Source organism: Heloderma suspectum, chromosome 1, assembly GCF_057233095.1.
Source record: "Heloderma suspectum isolate Gila_16-S chromosome 1, 16-S_ref, whole genome shotgun sequence".
NCBI lineage: Eukaryota > Metazoa > Chordata > Lepidosauria > Squamata > Helodermatidae > Heloderma > Heloderma suspectum.
Genome location: NC_139458.1, coordinates 68,363,711 through 68,388,831, shown reverse-complemented (window position 1 = coordinate 68,388,831; position 25,121 = coordinate 68,363,711). Strand labels below are relative to the sequence as shown.

At 43.5% G+C, this 25,121-nt stretch overlaps 1 protein-coding gene across 2 annotated transcripts in view; it reads left to right on the top strand.

The window, feature by feature from the left end:
• The window catches only part of PLCB2 (phospholipase C beta 2), a 75,079-nt gene that overhangs the window by 11,545 nt on the left and 38,413 nt on the right, over positions 1-25,121 (top strand). For both annotated transcript variants that reach the window (XM_084845192.1, XM_084845203.1), the window contains exons 3-12: positions 3,476-3,544; positions 5,761-5,901; positions 7,163-7,242; positions 8,404-8,457; positions 10,794-10,869; positions 11,500-11,600; positions 14,472-14,638; positions 16,719-16,865; positions 17,901-18,058; positions 24,112-24,194. In XM_084845192.1, coding sequence (XP_084701318.1) covers positions 3,476-3,544; positions 5,761-5,901; positions 7,163-7,242; positions 8,404-8,457; positions 10,794-10,869; positions 11,500-11,600; positions 14,472-14,638; positions 16,719-16,865; positions 17,901-18,058; positions 24,112-24,194 — 1,076 coding nt within the window. The remainder of the gene's footprint in view (positions 1-3,475; positions 3,545-5,760; positions 5,902-7,162; positions 7,243-8,403; positions 8,458-10,793; positions 10,870-11,499; positions 11,601-14,471; positions 14,639-16,718; positions 16,866-17,900; positions 18,059-24,111; positions 24,195-25,121) is intronic.

The following is a 25,121-nucleotide window of genomic DNA, read 5'->3' as shown; positions in this document are numbered from 1 at the left end:
CACCCTTTTGCTGGTGTCGAGGCACAGGTTTGCAAAGGCAGGTCATGAAATGAGAAATGTGGCCAGTAGAAAAGTGTTACACACACACACACACACACACACACATACACACACAGCTTCTCGGCTCCCAACTAATGTGGCTTTTTATTTTTATTTTGTAAAGAAGACTTGGGAATTCCTTACACATACTGTGGGGAAGCTAGGACTGGAACTTGGGACCAAAGTCTGGGGCACCACAGCCCCCCCCCACCACCACCACCCAGACAGCGGCAGGTGATGCGGGCATTAAGGCAGCAGAAGCAAACTCCATTTTATTCCTGTAGTCACTATGGTGCTATCATGTAAGGGCACAAATCTATGCGTGTTTAAACAGAAAAAAGTCCTACAACTCCCAGCATGCCCCAGCCCAACTCCCAGCATGCCCCATCTAAACATGCATAGAATTGTGCCCTAAGTGAGTTTAAAATACAAAACTGCACATGCTCTCTCTCTCTCTCTCTCTCTCTCTCTCTGTCTCCATATATATATATATATATATATATATATACATACATACATACATACATACATACATCACAGTTGGCAAACAATGTTGTTGTTCTTGTGACTAGAGATGTTGGAGAAATCTGCAATGGATTCAAATGAGTTAGGATTTCAATGAATCCATCCTGTGGATTTCACAGCAAACCAGCTTTTTCTGAATCGTGCGAGTTCTATGGACTTGTGGACCATTTTTTAACTTTGGGAGGGGGTTGCGCAAATTCACACTTGCACTAAAGTGGATTAGCACGTTAGCGCATTGGTGCAAGTGGAATGAAATTCTTGTACATCCCTTAAAAAAATTCTGATTCCATCAATGAGTGGACAACAGAATGAAAGATGCCTGACAATCTGTGAAACACAGACAGAGCAGAGTTAACAAAATCCATATATCCTTCAGAGGAATGTAGAAACAGTTTTAAAGCATAGAACAGCAACTGGAGCGGGGAAATGTTAGTTGTATGCTTCACAACTGAAGTAATACACATGCGCGTCTAAAGGTGGTGCCCCATAAGACCATTTCCAGGGTCTAAAATGGCCTAGCCTGCACATGGGTTTGCACTTAATGTGTAGTTCGCCCCTGAAATAGCTAGAATCAACAAGCTGAAGAACTGTGATGCCATAAAATATACTTGTCACTGTCAACATTTGAAAATACAAATGAGGAGGTTTTAGGCTTCTCCCACTTGAGGCCGCTGCTGCTGAGATCTTTCATGAAAGTTAAAACCAAGAAAACAGGGTCCATATTTTAATAATTGCACTGATGCACATTGGCGGTGGTATCAAATGGGCTGCACACTCTTTGACTGCTGTTGCTATGCAGGAGCCAAAGAGGGGGGAGGTTATGTCCTTCTGCTGGTTGCCTGCTCCCCCATGGCCGCAGTGGAAAGAGAAGTGGACCGGGCTGTGACAGTCGAAAACTGAAAATGATAACTGTACAGCAAGCTTGAGCAGGAGTCTTTCCAAAGCAGTGTGAACCAATAATGTCATTTGATTGTATCGCCAATGGTTTCTGAAGACAATTTTCCCTAGGCTATTGCCCTAGCAAATTCGTCTCTCAACAAACTTAATTGCTCATGACCCTGCATCGGGGAACTCTATGAAGGTTTTAAAAGGACCCAAATCAAGGTAGAGCTGGGAGATCACATTTCAAAGTGATACAGTCCCTAGCATAGACCTCTGTAGCAAAGTCAAAACTGATTTAGTTAACCACTTGCACTGGGGCTGCTGGGGGGTGGGGGTGGCATCTGGGTCATTTTGCCTCTACCTCAGCTCCTGTGTGTACCCTGGTGCTGCGACAATGCTCACCAGAATTCTTGGTATGTTGTTTCAAGTTTTCATTAAAAAGAGGAAATGGTATATTTCCAGAGCCAGTGTGGTGTAGAGGCTAGAGTGTTGGACTGGGAGTCGGGAGATCCAGGTTCTAGTCCCCACTCGGCTATGGAAGTTCACTGGGTGATTTTGGGCCAATCACAGACTCTTAGCCCAACCTACCTCACAGGGTTGTTGTTGTGAGGATAAAATGGAGAGGAGGAGGATTATGTACACCGCCTTGGGTACCTTATGGAGGAGAAAAGGTGGGATATAAATGTAATCAATCAATCAATCACTATTTGAGTGTAAGGTGACACTGAATCCCAACAGGGCCTGACCTGGCATTAGGCAAAGTGAGGCAGCCACCTCAGGTGGCAGATGCTGGGGGAGCAGCAATGAGGTGTTGGAGGACAGAGCTGTGGATGCTACTCAGTCTGCCCTTCACCTCCTAAGGTACCTTGCTGTCCTCAGGTATGGTGGAGAATGGTGACCCATCTGTAGTGTTGATGTAAGATTCAACTATCACTGAGGTCAACTTTGGCATGTGCAATGGGGTGTTTTGTGGGGGGGGGGGTCATTTTATCCCAGACTTCAGGCAGCAAGATGTCTTGGGCTGGGTCTAAATCTCAACATGTAATTGTGACATAATGGGACCTATCCCTGACTAAGAATTCTTGCTTATGGTCCCTCAGCTTTGTCCGTGTGTGCATGCATGCATGAGTCCTTGTAGGGGGCAGCGGCACGGCCCCCAACATCACACCTTCACCAGGCCCCAGAAACCCTCTGAGTTGCCCTGACTTGCACCATACAGAACACATGTGAAAGAAGAGGGGGGAAATCTAGGGTAGATATCCTCATTTGTTGTACATATCCTGGGACGGTGTCATCTTCTTAAATGGCTCCATCTTGTTATATGGGAGTGTGGGGAGTGTGAGAGAGGTCAGCTTTAAAATAGGGAAATTCACAGGTCTGTACTGTGATTTCCCTCACCAGCTTTGAAATTCAGTCTCCCAGCACTACATTTATTTGGATTTTTTTTCTTTTCTTTTTAAAACTTTCATCAAGTTTCCCTATGCAGTGTTATAAGCAATTAAGTTTGGTTTTCTGGGAGGCATTTGCTAGGACAATTTGTGATATGTACAAGAAACAGCTGGTGAAAAATCAGGTTGACATTTGAATTTATGCAGAAATATTGGGGAACTCTCTGTATATTCCCCAATATTTTTTGCATAATATTCATGTGGGAGCAGCTGTGGTACTTAAGCTAACAAGAACTCAAATCTTCACAGGATATACATTGCATACATAGTTTTTATATAACACAACCTCCAAACATCAACCTGATTGTTGGCTAGCTATCTTTTGGACATACAAATTCCTGCTCTGCACTGGTTCTATAGAGAATTGCTCTGGACCTTTTCCTAATAGAATCTATTGGGCTTAGCCACATAGAAAAGTTGGTAACATTTATGCTAATGTATTCTCTTTGAGCATGCTCTTTCTGCATTAGAAGCTCCCAGACATGATTAGGCTGCTGAAAGTAACATCTTTATTAATGTACGTGCTCTGCTTCCTTTTCAAATTACTCAAGTCTTGAATGCTAATTTTTGTTATTTTTCAGGAAATTGAATTTTTGGAGATAACAAGCATTCGAGACATTAGAATAGGGAAATTTGCCAAAATGCCAAAGGTGAGTTTGTGGCGTAATATATAGCATCTTATGTGATGACTTCAAGGGTACTTCCAAATGATGCTTTTTTTGTGCAACTATCCTGCCTCAAAACATGGATTTTACTAAGGGTCCAACCATCATCATCTCTCATTTGTAACCTTCCCATGTTTTCCACCTTTTTCCATCTTTATTTTTACCACCCAAAATCCATTAAGGAGGGAAAGATGGAATAGTGGCATATAATGCCGTTTGACTGGTAGCACTAGGAGCTGTTCATATGGAAGCACCCCAAGATTGCTCATTCACACAGGGTCCAACATGGCTCTGAGGCTTTAGCAAGGGAAGCACATAGAGCTGCTATAATTGATTCCTCCTCCATCTTCTACAATAAACTCTGTGCATGGCACAAATGGATTATGTACAGGCTGAGGAGACAAGAACAACAGCTCACAGGCCTGGGCCATAAGAGACTTGGAAAAGTAAGACAAGATTTTGTAGATTATTAGGGTCAAAGGAGACATGATATGGGTGCTCTGTGATTAGTACCTCTCCCCTCCTTTTCCTTTTCCTTTTCTTTACTATTTTTCAGCAGCTTTGAACACTGGGGAAGTGGTGCTTTAATCCTTTCCTCCCTCCCTGGAGCGGATTCACCCAATCTAAATCTCCCCCTTCGAAGCTGTGATTAGCCTTCGTACCCCTCCTTTTTCTCCCACAGAACTAATAACAGTTTCAGGGAAGGGGGGGATCCTAATCACAGATCTTCCACATCACATCTAGTTTGGCCCTTAGTATTTACCTTTAACCTTATTCTAAGACACATCCTAGTAATTTAGGCATTTCCAGAAGTTGTTGTGCTTTGGATTGCTAGGATGTCATAAGGGGCAAAGCAAATTGTGCTGTAGTTTTGGAAGTCTAGATCTTTGCCAAGAAGCCTGGGCTGAGGAGCTTTTGGTTTTATCCACTGAATAGTGAATGGCATGCCATAGGAAAAATTCATCTCAGTTTGGCAATGATTTCTAAATATGTTCTGCAACTGCTGCAGTCTAGTTGGCTTCCATACATGAGAGTGTCCGTCCTTCCTTCCCTCCGTTTCTTCCATATCTGGGGTGGGGGTGGCTGTGGTGCCATCAGGGCATGATAAGATTTTAGAGCAGATGTCCAGGGCTCCACTCAGCAGAATGAGCAGGGGGAACTCCAAAGCCAGCAGGGCTGGCTTAGCACATTCTGAAGTAAGTGTAGTAATACATATTACCCAGTGGAGGCTGATGGCTCCGATGTCAGAGGGGCAGTGAATCTGCTCTGGGTTTCAGTCTAAACTACTCAGAACTCTAAAGGAGCTATCCAAGGTGTGAAGCTTCTTTAGAGTTCTGACTGGTTCTGACTGAAACCTGGAGCGGATTCACTGCCCCACTGACATCGGAACCACTGCATATTACCATCTAAAGAGGGTGCCTTGTAAAATCACTCAGTCCAGAAATTAAAATTACCTAACTGCACCACAGCAGGGACAGGCAGGGGGGAGGGACACTGGATTTTTCTTTTCAGGAGATGCTGGACTTGTTGTACATCCATCATCATCAACCTACAACCACAGATAGCAAATGAGCCGGATTAAAGCTAGTCTTTCTCACCATGTAGATGCCTAGCTCTCTGATTTTTTTTAATCTACAATGAGAACAACGCTTTGATATTACCATGTCTCCATCTTTTATTTTACTGTGTGACTCAGTTTTTTCATGGCTACACTGAACTTTGAGAAGGTGTTAGGTTATAATATCAAAACACTGGGAGTAGCGTAACAAATTGGGAGACATCTAATGTCTCACAAGCGTACTTCCAGTCATTCAACAGGACTTCTGTTTCCATCCCTCCCTCTGCACCCCCTGAATCCACTCCAGAGAGCCCCCTAATCCAGCCCTGTGTTTTTGTAGCAGCTAATCCCATCCTTAGCATTTCTGTAAGAAGTACAGTAGTCTATGTTGAGGAGGGGGGAGGGAAACAACTTGCTAAACTTTTATATAAAACTTTTATATATAAAAAAAATAATATTCAATGAGTAAAGGAAATGTGTTTTTAAAAAATAAATATGGCAATGTTTTCTGCTTTTGAAAAACTGGAATCCCACTTTGAATTTAAGCCGGAAAGTTGGCTTGGGTTTTGTTGCTTTAGGGAGGTAACTTGCCCACCCCTTTTCATTCCAACTTAAGATTCTCATGTTTCTTTTTCCTTTGCAGAGCCAGAAGCTCCGGGAAGTTTTCAATTTGGATTTCCCAGACAATACCTTCTTATTCAAGACATTGACAGTCGTTTCTGGTCCTGATATGGTGGACCTCACCTTTCACAATTTTGTCTCCTATAAAGAAAATGTTGGAAAGGTATTGGAAAGCTATCAGGGGCCCCTGGAAAGGGTCAGGTGGAGTACTATGAAGTGGAAGCAACTCAGAAGGAAGGGAAGACGGGAATTGTATAGAATTGCTGCTTTATTTTTCAAAGCGTGGTCACACATTATTCACAGCAGAAGTGGTTTCATTTGCACTGTTCTCAACTTTCCTAGCAGCCAGGCAGAGTCACTGTTGTGAGAGAACCAATATGGCATCATTCCTAAAGTGTTGGATTTGGATATGAGACACTTAGGTTTTAATCCTTGCTGAACCATGAGGCTTACTGGGTGGTTCTCGACATGTCTTCCACTCTACTTTATCTCACAGTCTGGCTGTGAGGATAAAAATTTCACAACAATAAGATTGATGGGGGTGTGTGTATGTTTTGTTATGTTTTCTGTTTGTTTGTTTGGTTTGTTAAAATTCACAATAAAAATTGATTTAAAAAGAAAGATTGATGAGACCTGTTATGGAGGGTGATAGTCTGAACAGACACAAACCGTTGTCTCAAATTAACCAGCATGGTGCAGTAGTCAGACTAGTAGTACAAGTGCCCACTCAGCCAGGAAGCTCACTGCATGGCCTTGAGCCATTCATTGTCTCTCAGCCTAACGTACCTCATAGAGGTGTTGTGAGGATAAAATGGGGCCAGGGAAAACCACGTACATCACCTTGAGTTCAGTAGAGGCTGGTGGCTCCATTTTCAGTGGAGCTGTGAATCCATTCTGGGTTTGTCAGAATCAGTCAGACCATTAAAGGAGCTATCCAAGATCCTGAACCCTATCTCCAAAATAGGTTCAGCACCTTGTAAGCTCCCTGAGAGTTCTGGCTGATCCCCAGGCCTACCAAAATCAGAGTCACCAACATCCACTGCTTGAGTTCCTTAAAGGAAAGGTGGCATACAAATGTAATAAATGAACTTGAATTCTAGATCTACTTATCCTGAATTTATTATAGACAGGTAGCTGTGAGATGTACTGAAGTGTCCTTTCTTTCATTTTGGGCAGGTGGGTGAAAAGAGGAAGGTGATATTAAAAATGTAATTCTAAACACTTTTACTGGCATTTAATGTCAGTGATTTCAATGGTGCTATAATTGGGATCATGACTTTAACAAGGATAACAGGGAGGCAGCATGAGCATAAATCCTATGTGGAACTAGGCCATGGCATAGTTGTTCAATAGTGTTGAAAGTGTGGGTGTTGCACAGTACGGTTTTCCACTTTCCCTTTGTACACTTGGCTTGTTTTTTTCAGAATTGGGCAGATGATATCATGGGCATTGTTAGGAACCCCTTTACATACAATGCTTGCCGCTACAGCTTCCTGGAAAAAATGTAAGTAGTCATCAGTTAAGTGTGTACTTCCAAACTTTTCCTATCACTCCTTCTAGTAGCAAACTCAAGTGGCAAATGACAACAGAAATAGAGCCAAAACAGAGCCACTGAGAAACTAGAAGAATGTATCAGCATGGCTAGGGATACCCCGAGGTTTGCAGAAGTGCAACAAACTTTTTTTTTTTTTTAAGAGGGCAACACAACACCCCTCAACAGACCAATGAGGACAGGGTATGCTCAGTGAGTAGGGAATATCGAGTGTCAGTCAGAAAAGGAAAACGGGGGGAGGGGGATGAAATGTCCAGCTTCAGCACCTTGCAGTTTATAATATTCTGGAGGAAGACATTGCTGGCTGGAACCCTGAACAGGAACAGTCTTGTTAGGGGTGATGATACACTGCATTATTTTGCTGCAGGTCCCCCTTGTTTTCTCTGTCTCCATTTTATAAGACAACAGTGAAGGCCAAATTCTTAGAAATCAAAGGCAAGATGCCTGAATTTCATAAAGCAGTTTATGGAAATCAAATCATGAACTACAGTGATTGCAATAGGTCAACAGGAAGTGTGTGTCATTGCAACTACCCAGTACTATTGGGCAATTTCTTGCATTGGATCACCTGGTGACAGTGGCTGAAAGCAAAATTGTGCTGAGATGAGTAGACTATAGACATAAACAATTATATCCAGCAACCAAAAGTATGATATCAAAAGGTTTTCTTTGGCATTATAGTGCTTCTGGGAAGTCTTTTGCCCGCTTGCCTATATTAATTACCACAGTGAAGAATCCTCACCTGTCCTGATGCCTTTACATTTAGCCAAGGGTGTTAATACACCAGCAAGATGCCTGAATTTCAGAAAGCAGTTAATGGAAATAATAATTTCCAGTAATTGAAAATGCTATGACACTGTGAAATGTAATGATTTCTTTTCCCAGTCAATATGAAATTTAATTTCAGCATCAAATCTAACAATAATAATTGACCTCAGGCTTTTCAAAAATATCAGTCACTGGGCCAAGAACAAACATGCACATATTTTAATGGTTATCACACATTTTCCTACCATGCTTCCCTCATTCCATGCTTCCCTCATTCCCTTTTTCTTCTTCCCTTTGTGGGTAGCAAGGCCAATGAAGGATTGCCTCTTCTGATCTTTTCCACAGATTGGTGAAGCTGAAGATGCAGCTAAATTCTGAGGGGAAAATTCCTGTCAGGAAGTGAGTATGACATTCATACATGTTTAGACCAATAATGCACTATGTGACAAACCTGAGTATTGCAGTGCCAAGGGGTCCTCTTGGGCAAAGAGCTGCACAGCCAATCCTTATTCCTGTTGTTTATTTTGAGAGGGAATAGAGAGAGAGTTCTAATCTGATGTATAAAATGCTGAGGTAAAATTTGTCAGTTTTCAAATGCAATGGCAAGTTCAGCTATGCTCTACAACATTCACACTATATGCTTCATTTATTCATTTTATTTCATTTCTATACCACCCAATATCCAAAGCTGTCTGAGTGGTTCACAAAAATTAAAACCCAAAATACAACATAATAAAAACATAAAACCTCGGCCTTCCTCCAAGTGCCACCTCCAAGGGAGGTTCAGAAGGTGGCAGCAAGGGAGAGGGCCTTTTCAGTTGTGACCCCCTGATTAAGGAATGATCTCCCCACTCAGGCCTGCCTGGTGCCAACGCTGTCATCTTTTTGGCACCAAGTTAAGACTGTCCTCTACTTTCAGACATTTAATGGCATACGACGGAGCATTTATGCCAGCTGTCTGAACATGTTTAGTATTTTAATGAAATTGTTTTAGCTGTTTAAATTGTTTTAAATTTTGTATATTTTAAATTTGTAGGCTGTATTTTATCTGTGGATTGTTGTGAACCACCCAGAGCTTTGGCTATTGGGCAACATAGTAATGAAGATAATAATAATAATAATAATAATAATAGTAATAATAATATAAAATCTTGAATAAACACAACAATTAAAACAATGTAAAACAGCTAAAAACAATGAATGATACAATACCAGGAAACAGCTAACATTAAAAGCCCCATCATATGCCATCAAGCCTGGGAGTACTGGGAAATCTTAAGCTGATGCTGAAAAGATGACCATGTTGGCACTAGGTGGGCCTCAGTGAGGAGAGTTATGTGAACTTGGTTTTGTCCAAGGAGCTCAAGGTGGCATACATGGTTCCTCCTCCCCAAGTTTTTCCTTCCAAAAAGGTTAGGCTGAGAGAGAGGGACTGGCCCAAGGTCACCCAGTGAGCTTCAGGGCTGAGTGGGGTTTTGGGTTGCTATAATTTTAGTCTGAGACTCTAACCAGTTTACCACATGCCTCTTGGGGGTTTTCTACATGAGGAATATCATATCTATGTGAGGCTCATCATTCCCTACTCACAGTTGTTTATGGGTGCTTTAGATAGATGTTGTGATCCTCCAGTTTTGCTTCTGTATCTAACCACCACTTCCGGTGAGTTTTTTTTAGATTAAGGAAAATGGGGTATTATTTCTTATTGGTGAAAGAAAGAGCAATTTCCTCTTGTATGTTTGCACTATTCCACTATACCACAGTGCCACCTAGAGGTTATGTAGTGGAAAAGCAGATAAGGAAACACACCTGGTGTAGCACTCGGATCTCAATTGTGCAAGAAAACTAAAAGCAGATACAGCAGATTAACAGCCAATTAACCGCCTCATGTAGAAAAGGTCTCAATCTAAGTGAGTCTCTCTCCCTCTCTCCCTGGTTCTGCCCATGCTGCTAAAGGGAAAAGAAATATCCCCAAGTCTTGCCCTTCACTTCCTGGTGCTTTGGCAGGGGAAAGAAAATCTATTGTACAGTTCTACTGACAAAAATAGCCCTCTTCCGTTCCTTTGACTGAATAGACATAAAGGAGAATGGGTTGTATCCAATGTCAGTCCTTCTTAGAGAGCAAGTGTGGGGCAGTGGTTAGAGCACTGGGCTGTGACTTGGGGGCCCAGGTTCTAGTCCCCACTCAGCCATATCCTCACAATAACCCTATGAGGTAGGTTAGGCTGAGAGTCAGTGACCGACCCAAAGGGACCCAATGAGCTTCATGACCAAGTGGGACTAGACCCCAGCTTTCTCCAGCCCCAGTCCAGCACTTTAACCACTACAACACACTGGCTTTACACCACATGAATGATGGATTCTACTAATGTCTGCTTTATTCAGTTTTTTAAAAAAAATAATATCATAGTCCCACTGATGATGATGATGATGATGGATGTCTGCTATTTCCACATGTCAGTCTTCTATGGAACAGAATGGATATTCTGTGCACCAAAAGGCACAATTCTGGAATGTTTTTAAAAAATCAGATTTTGATTTGGTAACCTCCATACCATCCCACTATTTTATATGTAATGCTTGCATTGTCAAGCATTACATTGTCTCTCTGCACCACTTTCTAGAGTACATAATCTGGTCTTGCCATTTTATGGACTACCTTTCCCACTGGAAATCTTGCCAGGTAGTTCTTCCCCAATAACTCTGCCTCTAACTTACCTTTTTTCTTTCTCCCTCAGTATTTTTCACATGTTTCCTGCAGACAGAAAAAGGGTAGAAGCGGCATTAAGTGCTTGTCACCTTCCAAAGGGGAAGGTGAGTATAATAACCTTGGTTGTACATAACCAGGTCATCATAGTCATTAAACATATTTGCATTACAAATTAATATTTTTTTTATACCAGCTGATGGGTTAGATCCAGACTTAGTCATACTTAGAGCAGATGCATTCAAATCAGGGACTTAAGTTAGTCATGACTAACGTTAAGTCCCATTGATTTCAGTGGACTTACGCTAGGCATGACTAAGTCTGGTTCCAACCTTATGAGTTCTTGCAAAGAATTCTGGGAATTGTAAGTTGGTAATGCTGTTGAGAGTTCTGTGTTGCAGATCCCTAACTAAAGCTCCTGCTTCCCTGGGGAGAGGGAATGGCTGTAAAACCAATTTAAGGCACAATCCTATGCATGTTTAGACAGAAAAAAGTCCTACAACTCCCAGCATTCCTCAGCCAGCATTTAGCTCAGCTCTGAAGTACAGATTCCAAAGTGTGTGTTTTTCTTCACCATATCTTCACCAAGTGCGTCTAACCTCTAGGTCTAGGGGAAGGACTTCCAGGTCAGAGGGCACAATTACCAGAGTAAGCAGCCTTTAGCCTATTTCATTTTGGAAATGGAGCTCACTGAAAGTGTTGATAACACTCATCATGAGTTGATCTTTTGTTTCCAGAATGATGGCATCAATCCAGAGGACTTCCCTGAAGCAGTGTACAAAACATTCCTGATGAGCCTATGCCCTCGGCCAGAGATTGATGAGATATTTACCTCACAGTAAGCCTCCTTTGTGCAACAGAGCGGGAAAAGGGATACACTATAGGCAAAGAGAGACTGTGAGATACACCAAGAATTTTGCACAGTTCCTGCCTCTCTTTTTATCCATACCTAGCCGTCACTGTTAGTTTCACACCAGCCTCTTTGGAGGCTGTGTACTTGCATTCTCTGTAAATCCAGTATGAGTATGCTCACCCAGCAAAACACATTTTTTTAAAGGGGTGACAGGTGGCAAGAGTATCCCCATTCATTCCCCCATTTTGTTAACTTTGGCTACAATCCAGCACAGAGTTATGTGTATTTAGGCTCAAGCTAGATGTTACGAGAACTGTGAGCTTGCTGTTTAAAATGGCAGCCACACGCCAGGTGCCTCCTCCTCTCACTGCAGCATCTAGTTTGAACCTTAAGCTTTCAGTGCTTTCAGCCATGGTATCCTTCTGAGGCATCTGTCTGGGATGGGACTTGGAGGCACTGTTTTAAGGTGGCTCCTGTCCTTGGAGAAGCAATCTCAGAAGCTGGTGCTGGAAACCCTGGTGCTGAAGACATTGGCCTATGGTGTCCCTCAGGGCTCCAGATTGCCCCCCCACCCTGCTATTTAACATATACAGGAAAACAATGGGATTGTTTGGAGTTCGGGGGTTTGGTGCCACCGGTATGTTGATGACACCCAACTCTATCCTTTCTGTCTAAATCCAAGGAAGCTGTTCAAGTTCTAAATCAGTATCTGATTATCACAAATGGACTGGATGACAGTGAACAAATTGAAGTTTAATCCAGACAAGACAGAGGTTCTCCTGGTCAGGCACAAGGCAATTAATGGAACAGGTTTTCAACCTGTGTTGGAAGGGGTCACATTCCCCTTGAAGACTTTTGAAGGGTTTGGATGTACTCCTGGAATCAGCCCCAAACCCCAATGCCCATATTTGGCAGTGGCCAGGAGGGTATTTGCACAGCTGAAGCTAGTGCTCCAACTATGCCCGTTCCTGGAGAACTTTGATCAGGCCCCAGTGCCACGTGCCTTAGCTACATCCCATTTGGACTACTGTAATGTGCTCCACGTGGGGCTGCCTTTGAAAAGTGTTCAGAAACTTCCACTGGTCCAGAATGCTGCAGCTAGACTGTTGATTGGGACCAGCTATAGGGGGCATGTGACTCCCTTGTTACAACAGCTTCACTGCTTACTGGTCTGTCTCCAGGCACAATTCAAAATGCTGGTTATATGAACTATAATGACCTATCTGACTTGGGACCAAGCTGTTTGAAAGACTGCATTTTTCCATATGAGCCTGCCTGGGTTTTAAGATCTTTGGGGAAGTCCTTCTCTCAGTCCCACTGCCATCAGAGGCATGGTTATTGGGGACACAAAAGAGGCCCTTCTCCACAGCTGCTCCCAGGCTCCAGAATTCCCTGCTGTGTGTGGTTAGGTTGGCCCACTCTCTGCTGCCCTTCCATTAGCTGGGTTTTTTTTTTTTTAAATTCAGGAATGTAAGCTGGTCTGTTGCTGAAGGGTTTTTTAACTGGTTGGGTACTATTTATTTCTTTTATTGTCATGTTTTTAATTTTGTCTTTTTATTTGATTCATTTTTGTCTTCTAAGTGACATTCTGTTTTTAATCTATATTTTATTATTGTTAGCCGCCTTATGCACCATTTTTGGCAGAAAGGCAGGATATAAATGCATAATGAAACATAATTATTCCACCCTTCCTCCAAGGAAGTCAGGGTAGCCTGACATCCTCTCTCTCCCCCTCCCATCCTTCTTCCTGTGAAGTTGGTTAGGCTGAGAGGCAGTGACTGGCCCAAGGTCACCCAGTGAACTTCATAGTGAAGTAGAGATTTGAACCCTCACCTCCTGATTCTTACATTTAACACTTTGCTTCACTGACTCACTCTCCATGCTCACTTAACACTCTTTTGGAAGGTGACCTTTTAGATTCATTTCATTGTTGTTTTATTATCTGGAAGCTGTGCTTTTCCACTCTTGCTGGTGGGCATATCTAACTATGTTTACAAAAAAGGAGTGAACAGCAACAAGGCTATCCTGCCTCTCCATTTCATGTGGACAGGATATCATGCCATTGTCATTAATAAAGAAATTGTAGGAAAAGGAGTTGAAATCCAAGTACTTTAGCTGAATTGGGTGTGGATCAGACTGCAAATGGTTCATGGACAGAGCTGCCCTTAATGATATATGAGCTCGGCTCCCTGAGCTGCACATCTCAAGAATGCTTTAGTGTCTGCCATTCCATTCTGCCTTTTTTTTTTTTTTTTTGCAAAGGGCGCCCTGTATTAATGTTAGATGTCCAATATTCAGGGCTAGGGAGTTCAAGTTGATAAAAGAGATATTAGGGGTGGGCAACGTTTCTTGGCCCGAGGGCTTTGGGAAAGCACGTCAGAGGCTGCATGCCAGCAGTGGGCAGGGTGGGAGCATGTCCCAAAGTGGATGTGACCCCACCAACTGCTGGCATGTGGCCCCCAACGTGACTGCCCTGACCCCATTCACATAGACATATATGCAACACCCACCTATATAGCCACCCAGTGGAGGCTGATGGCTCCGATTTCAATGGGGCCGTGAGACTTCTGGCTGGTTATGACTGAAACCCAAAATGGATCCCTAGCCCCACTGAAATTGGGGCCACCAGCCTCCACTGCACCCACCCAGACCCTTATATCAACCTTCATTTCCTGTATGCTAAAACTGCAGTCACCGAACATAAAGTATGTTGGACAAGGGAAGTATTTGAAGAAGCTAGACAGTTCACAGGAACACAAACATGTGCAGGAAACGTTGCCTCGCTGCTACAGAGGGATTTTCCAGGGGCACCTGAAGACACTCTCTCTTTGTCCTTCTTCTATTGTCTCCCTTTAGCCATTCAAAAGCCAAGCCATACATGACCAAACATCACCTGACAACATTTATTAACAAGAAACAGCGAGATTCCCACCTCAATGACATGCTTTTCCCTCCTGCTAAGCCAGAGCAACTGCAAGGTCTCATAGAGAAATATGAGCCCAGTGGGATGAATGTTCAGAGAGGTGAGTCCTTTTCCATCAGAATGAGTTTTTGTCTTCATTCCAAGTCTAGGGAGACAACACAGACATTGAAGACACACTTCACACTGTTCAGTCTGAGGCGAGGTCATTGATCAGTGGTGGAGTACATGCTTTCCATGCAGACAGTAATGTGTTTTTTAAATTCTCTCAGGGCTCATCAACACCAGAATTTTATTCCAGTTCTGCTCTGCCCCCAAGTCGATTGTGTCAGATGATGCACGCCCTTCCTCACAGCTAATGCGGTGTTTTTTGCTCTAAATCGGGGGGGGGGGGGGTTGAAACTGTATTTGTGGTGGGTTTTCCAAGTCACAATGGCTTCAGTACAGTTTTGGAGTCCATGTGACCTCATCTGGATTCAGCGCAGGCTGGTGGAAGTGGCGCTGATTTGCAGAAGGGCAGAGTTGCATGGAGTGGGGGCTTATGTCTACCAGGAAGTAACTCATTGCCTGGGGCATGGGAGTCAGCCTCGCAATTTCGACCCTGCACTTAATGGCTGCCTGTCCCTTTAAATATTGACGTTGTTATGTATGGAAGAGCAAAGGTATGCAGAGCCTTGCTGATTTTAAAAGCTTCACTGAGCGGGGTAGGGGAGATGGGACAGAGAGCAAGCTTCCTCACTTCCCCGCACCTACCTATTTGATGACATTCAGTTCTATTCATTTGCCCCATGCAAAGAGACTTTTAAAAAATTTATACACCGCATTACTGGCTACTGTTTGCCCCAGGAGGAGCTAACCCAATTTCATGAAAATCCGTATTTAAACGGAACTGCCTTGAAACCCATTTCAATGTAGATTGGCTCACAGTCTTTACATTTAGTAAACTCAGCTGTTTTTAAGGACTGGTTGCTCCTGTTTTTATACTGTTTGCTTTATCTTATTTGCTTTTAAATTTTGTTCATCACTTCAGGCTTTTCAATAGAAAAGTGCTATCCATGTTATAAATACATTTTAAAATGTCCCTCTCTCCTCTTCCCTTAACATGGAAGGGATGGAAGCAGAAGCAAGAAGCTGCATAGGTGGGGTTGTTAGTCAGTTTGACAACAGTAGGAGCGCCCTGGTACTAATGGCGAGAAGTACCCTATGGAGGGTGGCATGAATAGGGACGTTTGGATTTTGTTAAATCCATTCCATCTGTGTTTTGTGGATTGTCAGGCATCTTTCGTTCCATCATCCACTCACTAAATGAATTGGATTCTTGTATGAGAATTTTGTTCCTGTTTGCAAATGTGCACCTGCACAAATCCTCCCCGCTCAAAAAAGTAAAAAACCAGTCGACACATCCGCAGAATCTGTACAACTCGGAAAAAGCCGGTCCACTGCAGAATCCACAGGTTGGATTCATGGAAATCCAAACTCATTTGAATCTGTTGCGGACTTCTTCAGCATCCCCAAACCCTGAAGGATGAGAGGAAGAGGTGCACATAGGCTCTGACAGATACGGGGAGGTGCCCACCATAGTCACTGAACCCTTGAACTTGTTGTGACAGAGGGAAACTAAATATTCATGAAGAGGGTGGGGAAAGGATGCAAATTGTCCCAGCAAACCCTGCAGTTGTGGTAGCAAGGGTCTAAGTGACACACACCACACTTCTATGACCCAGTAAAGCAGGGATGTCAAACCCCTTTCAGCCCAAGGCCTGGATTCAGTTTCTAAGAAACTCTTGGGGGTGCATTCTGGTGGTGGGTAGGCAAAAGGGTGGGGTCAAAGGCAAAAGGGGTAAGGCAAAAACGCCGGCAGATTTTAGCTTAAAGGTCTTACTGCGAGGAGCTAACTCTTAAGAGCGGTGTTTCAACCTTTTAGAATGGGGGGTGGGGGTACGCAAAACCCCGGTAGTCACTGAACAATCAGTGGTCAGGTGAAAGGGAGTGAGGCAGGGTAAGAGGTTGGAGCCATGTGGAGAACCCCAGAGGGTTGGATTAGGATCTTCAGCGTGCCAGATTTGGCCCATGGGCCTGAGGTTCAGCACCCCTGAAATAAAGCACTGAGGTAGGAACAACAATGGTCAGTTCCTTCAGGCCTTGTAATCCACTACCAGTAATAATATTGTTTTATTGTACAGGGCAGCTGTCTCCAGAGGGAATGGTCTGGTTCTTGTGCGGTCCAGAAAACAGTATAGTATCACAGGAAAAACTGTTGCTGTACCAGGATATGAGCCAGCCACTCTCTCACTACTTCATCAACTCATCCCACAACACCTACCTGACAGGTATGCCTCCATGCAGAGACATATCCATTTCTAACTGTTATTGTATTGCAAGAGGGTGACTGACTGTTGGCCCAATGCACAGAGCCCAGCAATAGGAAGCACCGTGGGGCTTCACGTACAAGCCTTGAACAGTGCTGCAGGCATAAGCATGGGACTGGCGTCAGGCCTTCTGATAATCCTTATGGTTCCACCCTGAGCATTTCTAGTTCTGGCCCTACTGGCACAGTGTTCAAGCAGAGGAGTAATTGGCAGTGATAGTTAGCAGACCAAATCTACTGGCTAAATTCCAGCGTGCAAGAACTGCTAGGAGCTATGGTAGCAGCCTTCAACACTCGGTGGTGGTGTGGCAACTCCATATGATGTGACTTTTGAATAACTGGGATGAAAGTATGTAGGTGCCCACAAGAGATCATCCCTTGTCTTGTTGAAAGCAACAACAAGCCCCAGCTATCTAAAGTCATGGCGAAATGAAGGGGAAGAGGACCATACTGCAGTGGCAGAGCCCATGCTTGGCATGCAGAAGGTCCGCAGTTCATTCCCTGGCATCCCCATCTTAGAAAAGGAGCAGGTGATACGAAAGGCCTCCACCCGAGACCTTGGTGCTTGGCAGAGTAGACCAGTGGAGGCTGGTGGCTCTGATTTCACTGGGGCCATGAATCCATTCTGGGTTTTAATCAGGACCAGCCAGAACTCTAAAGGAGCTAGCCAAGGTGCTGAACCCATTTTGGAGATAGGTGTCAGCACTTTGGATAGCTCCTTTAGAGTTCTGGCTGGTTCTGACTGAAACCCAGAAAGGATCCACAGCCCCACCAAAATCGGAGCCACCAGCCCCCACTAGTGTAGACAGACTCAGCTCAAACCAACAGTTTGAACTGGCATAAGGAAGCTTCCTACATCCCTAAGTGCTTATAAGCTCACTACATAGAATACTTGTGTGCACAGATGTCAGTTTCCCCCCTCATCTTCCACATTCAAAAAATATGACTGCCTACATGATGCCAGGCTTCTTTTTCCTCCTCTTGCACTTCTTTGCAGCTGGTCAGTTTTCAGGAATTTCATCTCCTGAAATGTATCGCCAGACCCTCTTGGCTGGCTGCCGCTGCGTGGAACTGGATTGCTGGAAGGGGCGTCCTCCGGACGAGGAGCCCATCATCACCCATGGGTTCACCATGACAACTGAAATATTGTTCAAGGTACAGATTGCTTTGAAGGTTACTTTTTCCTTGTTTGTTTGCTTGCTTGCTTGCTTGTTTGTTTGTGGGAATTATACTCCACTGTTCAATACAATTCCAACAGCGGCTTATAAAATTTCAAAAGACAAATGAAAAACCCATAACAATCTACTCCAATTTGCCCATATAATTCTTAAAAGTGTAACACCCAGAACTGGATACAGTATTCCATAGGAGGTCTGACAAATGCAGAATAAAGTGGAACTATTACTCGAAAATTATGGTTCTATCGATCCACCCTAAAGATCACATCCCAAGATCCTTTTAACATGTACTACAGCCAAACCATGTGCTCTCCGTCCTATAGATGTGTATTTGATTTTGGTTTGTTGTTCTTGTTGTTGTTGTTGTTGTTGTTGAGTCGTTAAGTTGTGTCCGACTCTTCGTGACCCCATGGACCATAGCACGCCAGGCCTTCCTGTCCTCCGCTCTCTCCCGGAGTGTGGTCAAGTTCATATTCATTGCATCGGTGATGCTATCTAGCCATCTCATCCCCTGCCGTCCCCTTCTCCTTTTGCCTTCAATCTTTCCCAGCATCAGGGTCTTTTCCAGGGAGTTTTCTCTTCGCATTAGGTGGCCAAAATATTTGAGCTTCAGCTTCAGTATCTGTCCTTCCAATGAACAGCCAGGGTTGATTTCCTTTAGGATTGACTGATCTGACCTCCTTGCAGTCCAGGGGACTTGTAAGAGTCTTCTCCAGCACCACAGTTCGAAAGCATCAATTCTTCAGCGCTCAGCCTTCCTTATAATCCAGCTCTCACAGCCATACATTACTCTTGGGAAAACCATAGCTTTGATTATACGGACCTTTGTCGGCAAGGTGATGTCTCTGCTTCTTACTATGCTGTCTAGGTTTGCCATAGCTTTCCTCCCAAGGAGCAAGCGTCTTTTAATTTCATGGCTACAGTCACCGTCTGCGGTGATCTTGGAGCCCAAGGAAATAAAATCTGTCACTGCTTCCATTTCTTCCCCTTCTATATGCCAGGAAGTGATGGGGCCAGATGCCATGATCTTAGTTTTTTTAATGTTGAGTTTCAAACCAGCTTTTGCACTCTCCTCTTTCACCCTCAACAAGAGGCACTTTAGATCCTCTTTGCTTTCTGCCATTAGGGTGGTATCGTCTGCGTATCTGAGGTTCTTGATAATTCTCCCGGCAATCTTAATTCCGACCTGTGATTCATCCAACCCAGCGTTTCTCATGATGTACTCTGCATGTAAGTTAAATAAGCAGGGTGACAATATACAGCCTTGTCGTACTCTTTTCCCAATTTTGAACCAATCGGTTGTTCCATGTCCTGTTCTTACTGTTGCTTCTTGACCCTCGTACAGGTTTCTCAGGAGACGGGTAAGGTGGTCTGGTACTCCCATCTCTTTCAGAATTTGCCACAGTTTGTTGTGATCCACACAATCAAAGGCTTTAGTGTCATCAATGAAGTAGAAATAGATGTTTTTCTGGAATTCTCTTGCTTTCTCCATGATCCAGGGAATGTTGGCGATTTGATCTCTAGTTCCTCTGCCTCTTCGAAACCCAGCTTCCTCTTTGGAACTACTTCTGGTAGTTCTCGGATCACATACTGCTGAAGCCTAGCTTGTAGGATTTTGAGCATCACCTTGCTGGCATGTGAAATGAGCACAATTGTACGGTAGTTTGAACACTCTTTGGCATTGCCCTTCTTTGGAACTGGAATGTAACCTGACCTTTTCCAGTCTTGTGGCCACTGTTGAGTGTTCCAAATTTGTTGGCATATTGAGTGCAGCACTTTAACAGCATCATCTTTTAGGATTTTAAATAGCTCAGCTGGAATACTGTCATCTCCGCTAGCTTTGTTGTTACTAATGCTTCCTAAGGCCCACTTGACTTCACTCTCGAGGATGTCCGGCTCAAGTTCAGTGACTGCACTATCATGGCTATCAGAGACATTCAGATCTTTCCTGTATAGTTCTTCTGTGTATTCTTTCCACCTCTTCTTAATCTCATCTGCTTCTGTTAGGTCCCTGCCTTCTTTGTCCTTTATCATGCCTGTCTTTACACAAAATGTTCCCTTGAGATCTCCAATTTTCTTGAAAAGATCTCTAGTCTTTCCCATTCTATTGTTTTCCTCGATTTCTTTGCATTGTTCATTTAAGAAGGCCTTCTTGTCTCTCCTTGCTATTCTCTGGAACTCTGCATTCAGTTAGATATATTTTCCCCTTTCTCCTTTGTTTTCGCTTCCCTTCTTTCCTCAGCTACTTGTAAAGCCTCCTCAGACAGCCACTTGGCTTTCTTGCATTTTTCTTTGGGATGGATTGAGTTGCTGCCTCCTGAACAATGTTACGGACCACTGTCCATAGTTCCTCAGGAACTCTGTCTATCAGGTCTAATCCCTTAAATCTATTACTCACCTCCACTGTATATTCATCAGGGATATGATTTAGGTCATACCTGAATGGTTTAGTGGCTTTCCCTAAGTTCTTCAATTTAAGCTGAAATTTTGCAACAAGAAGCTCATGATCTGAGCCGCAGTCAGCTCCAGGTCTTGTTTTTACTGACTGCATAGAGCTTCTCCATCTTTGGCTGCAAAGTACATAATCAATCTGATTTCGATATTGACCATCTGGTGATGTCCATGTGTAGAGTTGCCTCTTGTGCTGTTGGAAAAGCGTGTTTGCTATGATCAGCATGTTCTCTTGGCAAAACTCTATTAGCCTTTGTCCTGCTTCATTTTGTACACCAAGGCCATGCTTGCCTGTTATCCCGGTGATTTCTTGACTTCCTGCTTTAGCATTCCAATCCCCTATGATGAAGAGGACATCTTTTTTTGGTGTTAGTTCTAGAAGGTGTTGTAGGTCTTCATAGAACCGATCAACCTCAGCTTTTTCGGCCTCAGTGGTTGGGGCATAGACTTGAATTACTGTGATGTTGAATGGTTTGCCTTGGATTCGTACTGAGATCATTCTGTCATTTTTGAAATTGTACCCCAGTACTGATTTTCCCACCCTTTTGTTGACTATGAGTGCTACTCCATTTCTTCTAAGGGATTCTTGCCCACAGTAGTAGATATAATGGTCACCTGAATTAAATTCGCCGATGCTTGTCCATTTGAGTTCACTGATTCCCAAGATGTCGATGTTCAATCTTGCCATCTCATGTTTGACCACCTCCAGCTTACCTTGATTCATTTTATCTGACATTCCAGGTTCCTAAACAATATTGTTCTTTACAGCATCGGATTTTCTTTTCACCACCAGACACATCAACAACTCAGTGTCCTTTCAGCTTTGGCTCAGCCGCTTCACTCTTTTTGGCGCTACTGGGAAATACCCTCTGCTCTTCCCCAGTAGTATATTGGGCACCTTCCGCCCTGAGGGGCTCACCTTCCGGCGTCATATCTTTTAGCCTTGTGATACATTCCATGGGGTTTTCTTGGCAAGAATACTGGAGTGGGTTGCCATTTCCTTCTCCAGTGGACCACATTTTGTCAGAACTCTCCACCATGACCTGTCCGTCTTGGGTGGCCCTGCACAGCATAGCTTATTGCTTCACTGAGTTACTCAAGCCCCTTCGCCACAACAAGGCAGTGATCCATGAAGGGGGTTCTTGTTATTATTTTTGCCTAAATGCAGAACTTTGCATTTATCTCTGTTGGTTTTCATTTTGTTAGTTTTGGCCCAATTTTCCTTGTAAGTAGCTTTAATTTGGCACTAAAGTGATTATAACAATGTCAAAACATGGGTACTTATATATGCATGTATCATACTGGTAACGTGTACATCATTAGTGATGTAACTACCTGTTCAATGGCCAAGAGTCCTGATGCCTCCCCAGGTTTTTCCCCCCCAAGCCTATTACCTTTCCCTTGAAGACCCTACAAAGGTTTCTTCTGGACATAAGCATACACAAAGGAAGGCATCCAGCCAGACTAGTGGATTAGTGTCTTGTGTAGTCATGTGTCAGAGGACACTACTCTATTTGAAGGGCCGTCAGAGGACTGTCCTGTATTTGAATGTGTCCTCTGTTTGAAGGGCTGTGCAGTCCAAGTCTGGTTTAAAGATAAAGAATCATAAGAAAGGAGGGCAGCAGGGGCTTTGAAGTTGCCCACCACTTAATGCCTGGGCAGCAAACTGAGCAGGCACAGAGGTCACATGATCACAGACTTCCCCACTATGGTGAGATGTACTGTAGTTCTATTTAATTCATAGTAATTCTTTCTAAATGTGCATCTATACATATACATTACCATATGCAATTTTTGTGCAAACTGGTGCCCTCTTTTGTCGTCTTTTTATTGGCAGTGTATAAGCGGCCACCTTAACTAATGCCTTCAGTCATATTTGCAGCAGGGTATAAACAAGAATAATGGCTAGCTTCTCTAATACGCTTGTAGGTTTTAGTGTTCATAATTTCACATTCTAGATCTTATGACATCACAGTTACCTTTACACAGCACCACACAATCTGCAGAGCAAATAGAGCCTATTGTGTTTTATTGGTGCTATAATTGTATGGAAGGATTGCTCTGCGCCACAACAACGAACCTTGCAAAGGAATTGCAGGTCATTAGCACAGCATGCACCTTCCATTCTAGCTTACATAACAGATATGGATCCTCCCCTCTCCCATTCCTTCCTATGGCTGTCTTCCTCTCCAAAATAGCTGTGGGTTGGGGAGGTGACTCTCTCTTGGTCTGAACCTGCAAGAGTCTTCTTTGAAATTCAGATCAAGAAGAGAGGCACAGCAACAGCCTCCCCCAGCCATCAACTCCTTGTTCAATCAGGAAGAGCTGCTTTGCAAAAGGCAATATGAAGGTCTGGACCATATTAATCCCTGGTTCAATTCAACTGACTTTACTGATGCTGCATATGGTACCAAGGGTTCCGTTTTCCACAGAAGAGTTATGTGCTGCTATAAAATAATATGGTATTCAATTGCACAATGTCATAGAATGAAGGGAGCAAGAGAAAGAGAAGGCGGATAATTATAAGGAAAGCAATGCGATCGTAACCTACCAATTACCAGTGCTGGGGAGAGGGGTGGGGGAGTAAAGAAAAGTTAATGGCAGACGAATAAAGGTTTTGCAAAAAATATTGTTTCTAAATAAATAAATAATGCCAAGAAAGTGTCTGTTGGATTTGTTTTGGGAAGGTTAGTGCTCATGGCTGTTCCTGAATGTTGCAAACCATTGCTCTCTGTGGGGCATTTTGAGTGTTTGCAGGAAAACATAAAGTCTGAGTCCAACAAATGCATGTGTACAGAAGTACTTGGCTCATCGCAGAGCTGTGATTGGCTACAGTTGTCTGCTGAGTGTATATTCAGGGCATAGGAACATAGGAAGCTGCCTTATACTGACCATTTGTGCATCTAGCTCAGTATTGTTGGCACTGGCCTGGTTCCCATGACACCCTGGGCTCACTGTGGGTTGTTTAACCCCCGATGGGCCACAGCACATGCTGGACACCATTTTGAATATGCAGCTCCTGATTGGGTTTGTAGTAGGGTTATGCGAAGGTTGTGTAATGCTCAAATAACTCACGGTGGCTGGGTTCGCACAACATGGCAACCCCCGCAATTGCCCTGATGGGGATTGCATATTCAAAATGGTGCCTGGCATGTGCCACAGTTCATCAGGGGTTAAATAACCCACAGCGAGCCCGGCATGTCATGCACTGGCAGCCGCTCTCCAGCATTTCAAGGAATTTTTCCAGCCTTAATTGGAAATCTGAATTTGAAATCTGAAGCCCTCTTCAGGCATTAATACAATGTAACACTGGAGGGGAGACTGGGACTTGTACACTGGCTCCACCCCTGACTTCTCCATATTGATTGGGGAGTCTGAAGAGGAAATGTCACTGCATTTGGCTGAATGTAGTTACAGTCCATCATGAGATCAGGAACGCTGTGCAATCATGGAGTTCCTACACAAATAGCCACTCTGTTGATTTTGAAAATTGGATTAACAACCAAGAACAACAGTTTACAAAGGCATGCTCCCTCTCTCTCTTTCTCTCTCTCTCTCAATCTCTCTCTCCTCCTGCAGGATGCAATTGAGGCTATTGCAGAAAGTGCTTTCAAAACCTCTCCCTACCCAGTGATCTTGTCCTTTGAGAACCACGTGGACTCGTGAGTATTGTTTGCTGGTTGGCAAAAAGGTTGAGTTTGCAATCTGGATAACTGGAGGGTGGGAGGCGTGAGCAATGCACACAGTCAGGATAAGATGAAGCCTTGTTGCTGCATTATTAGCACCCTTCTTGAGGCAAACATTTATGATGGGAAAGTGAAGCCCAAATTTGAGAGTGACTACTGGCCAATCTACATGTCATGTTCAGCATACATTGTTGTTTTTTTAAAAAAAATCGTGCTTAATGCTAGCCACTTACTTTTTCAAGAAAAAAAGCAGCCATGCAGTACCCCAATCCAGTGCACAGGGAAGGAGGGGTTTAGCCCTTTACTCCTCATGCTGGTTTGCAGCCAAAATTCCCCCCACCCCTTGTCTATTTGCTTCCTGAAAGTGTTGTTTCATTTTGATGCACAATCAGATCTTGGTAGGATAAATCGTATTCACAATCAAGATTGTTATGGGATGATAAAAAGCTAGACCTACCCCTCTTTTTACCAATGCATCCTTACAGGTGAAAATTCTAATCTATGCCAAGTGCTGGATCTGGGGAGAGTATTCTGTCCAAATTAATCAGTATGGAGCACAATTGTGTGATATTTAAGTTACTGAAATTAACAATGAAGAGAAGATAACCCTTGATCATTTAATGTTTTTTGTTACGCATTCAGTGACATACACATATGAGGAGGGGGAAGATTAATTTACCTGGGGCAGCAAACTTGGACTAGCCCTGCATATGCTAAGAGACAGACAGGGACTTTTGGATGTGGCGCAAGGATGATGCAAATCTTTACTGCTGATAGCCAGCCTCAGCTTGTATGTGTCATATTCCAGAGCTGGGCAAAGGGTAGATCAGAGTCTCCTGGTTGATCTCTAGGTGATCTGCAATAGATCAGCAAGGCTTTCTAACTCTCAATTGGTTAACAATA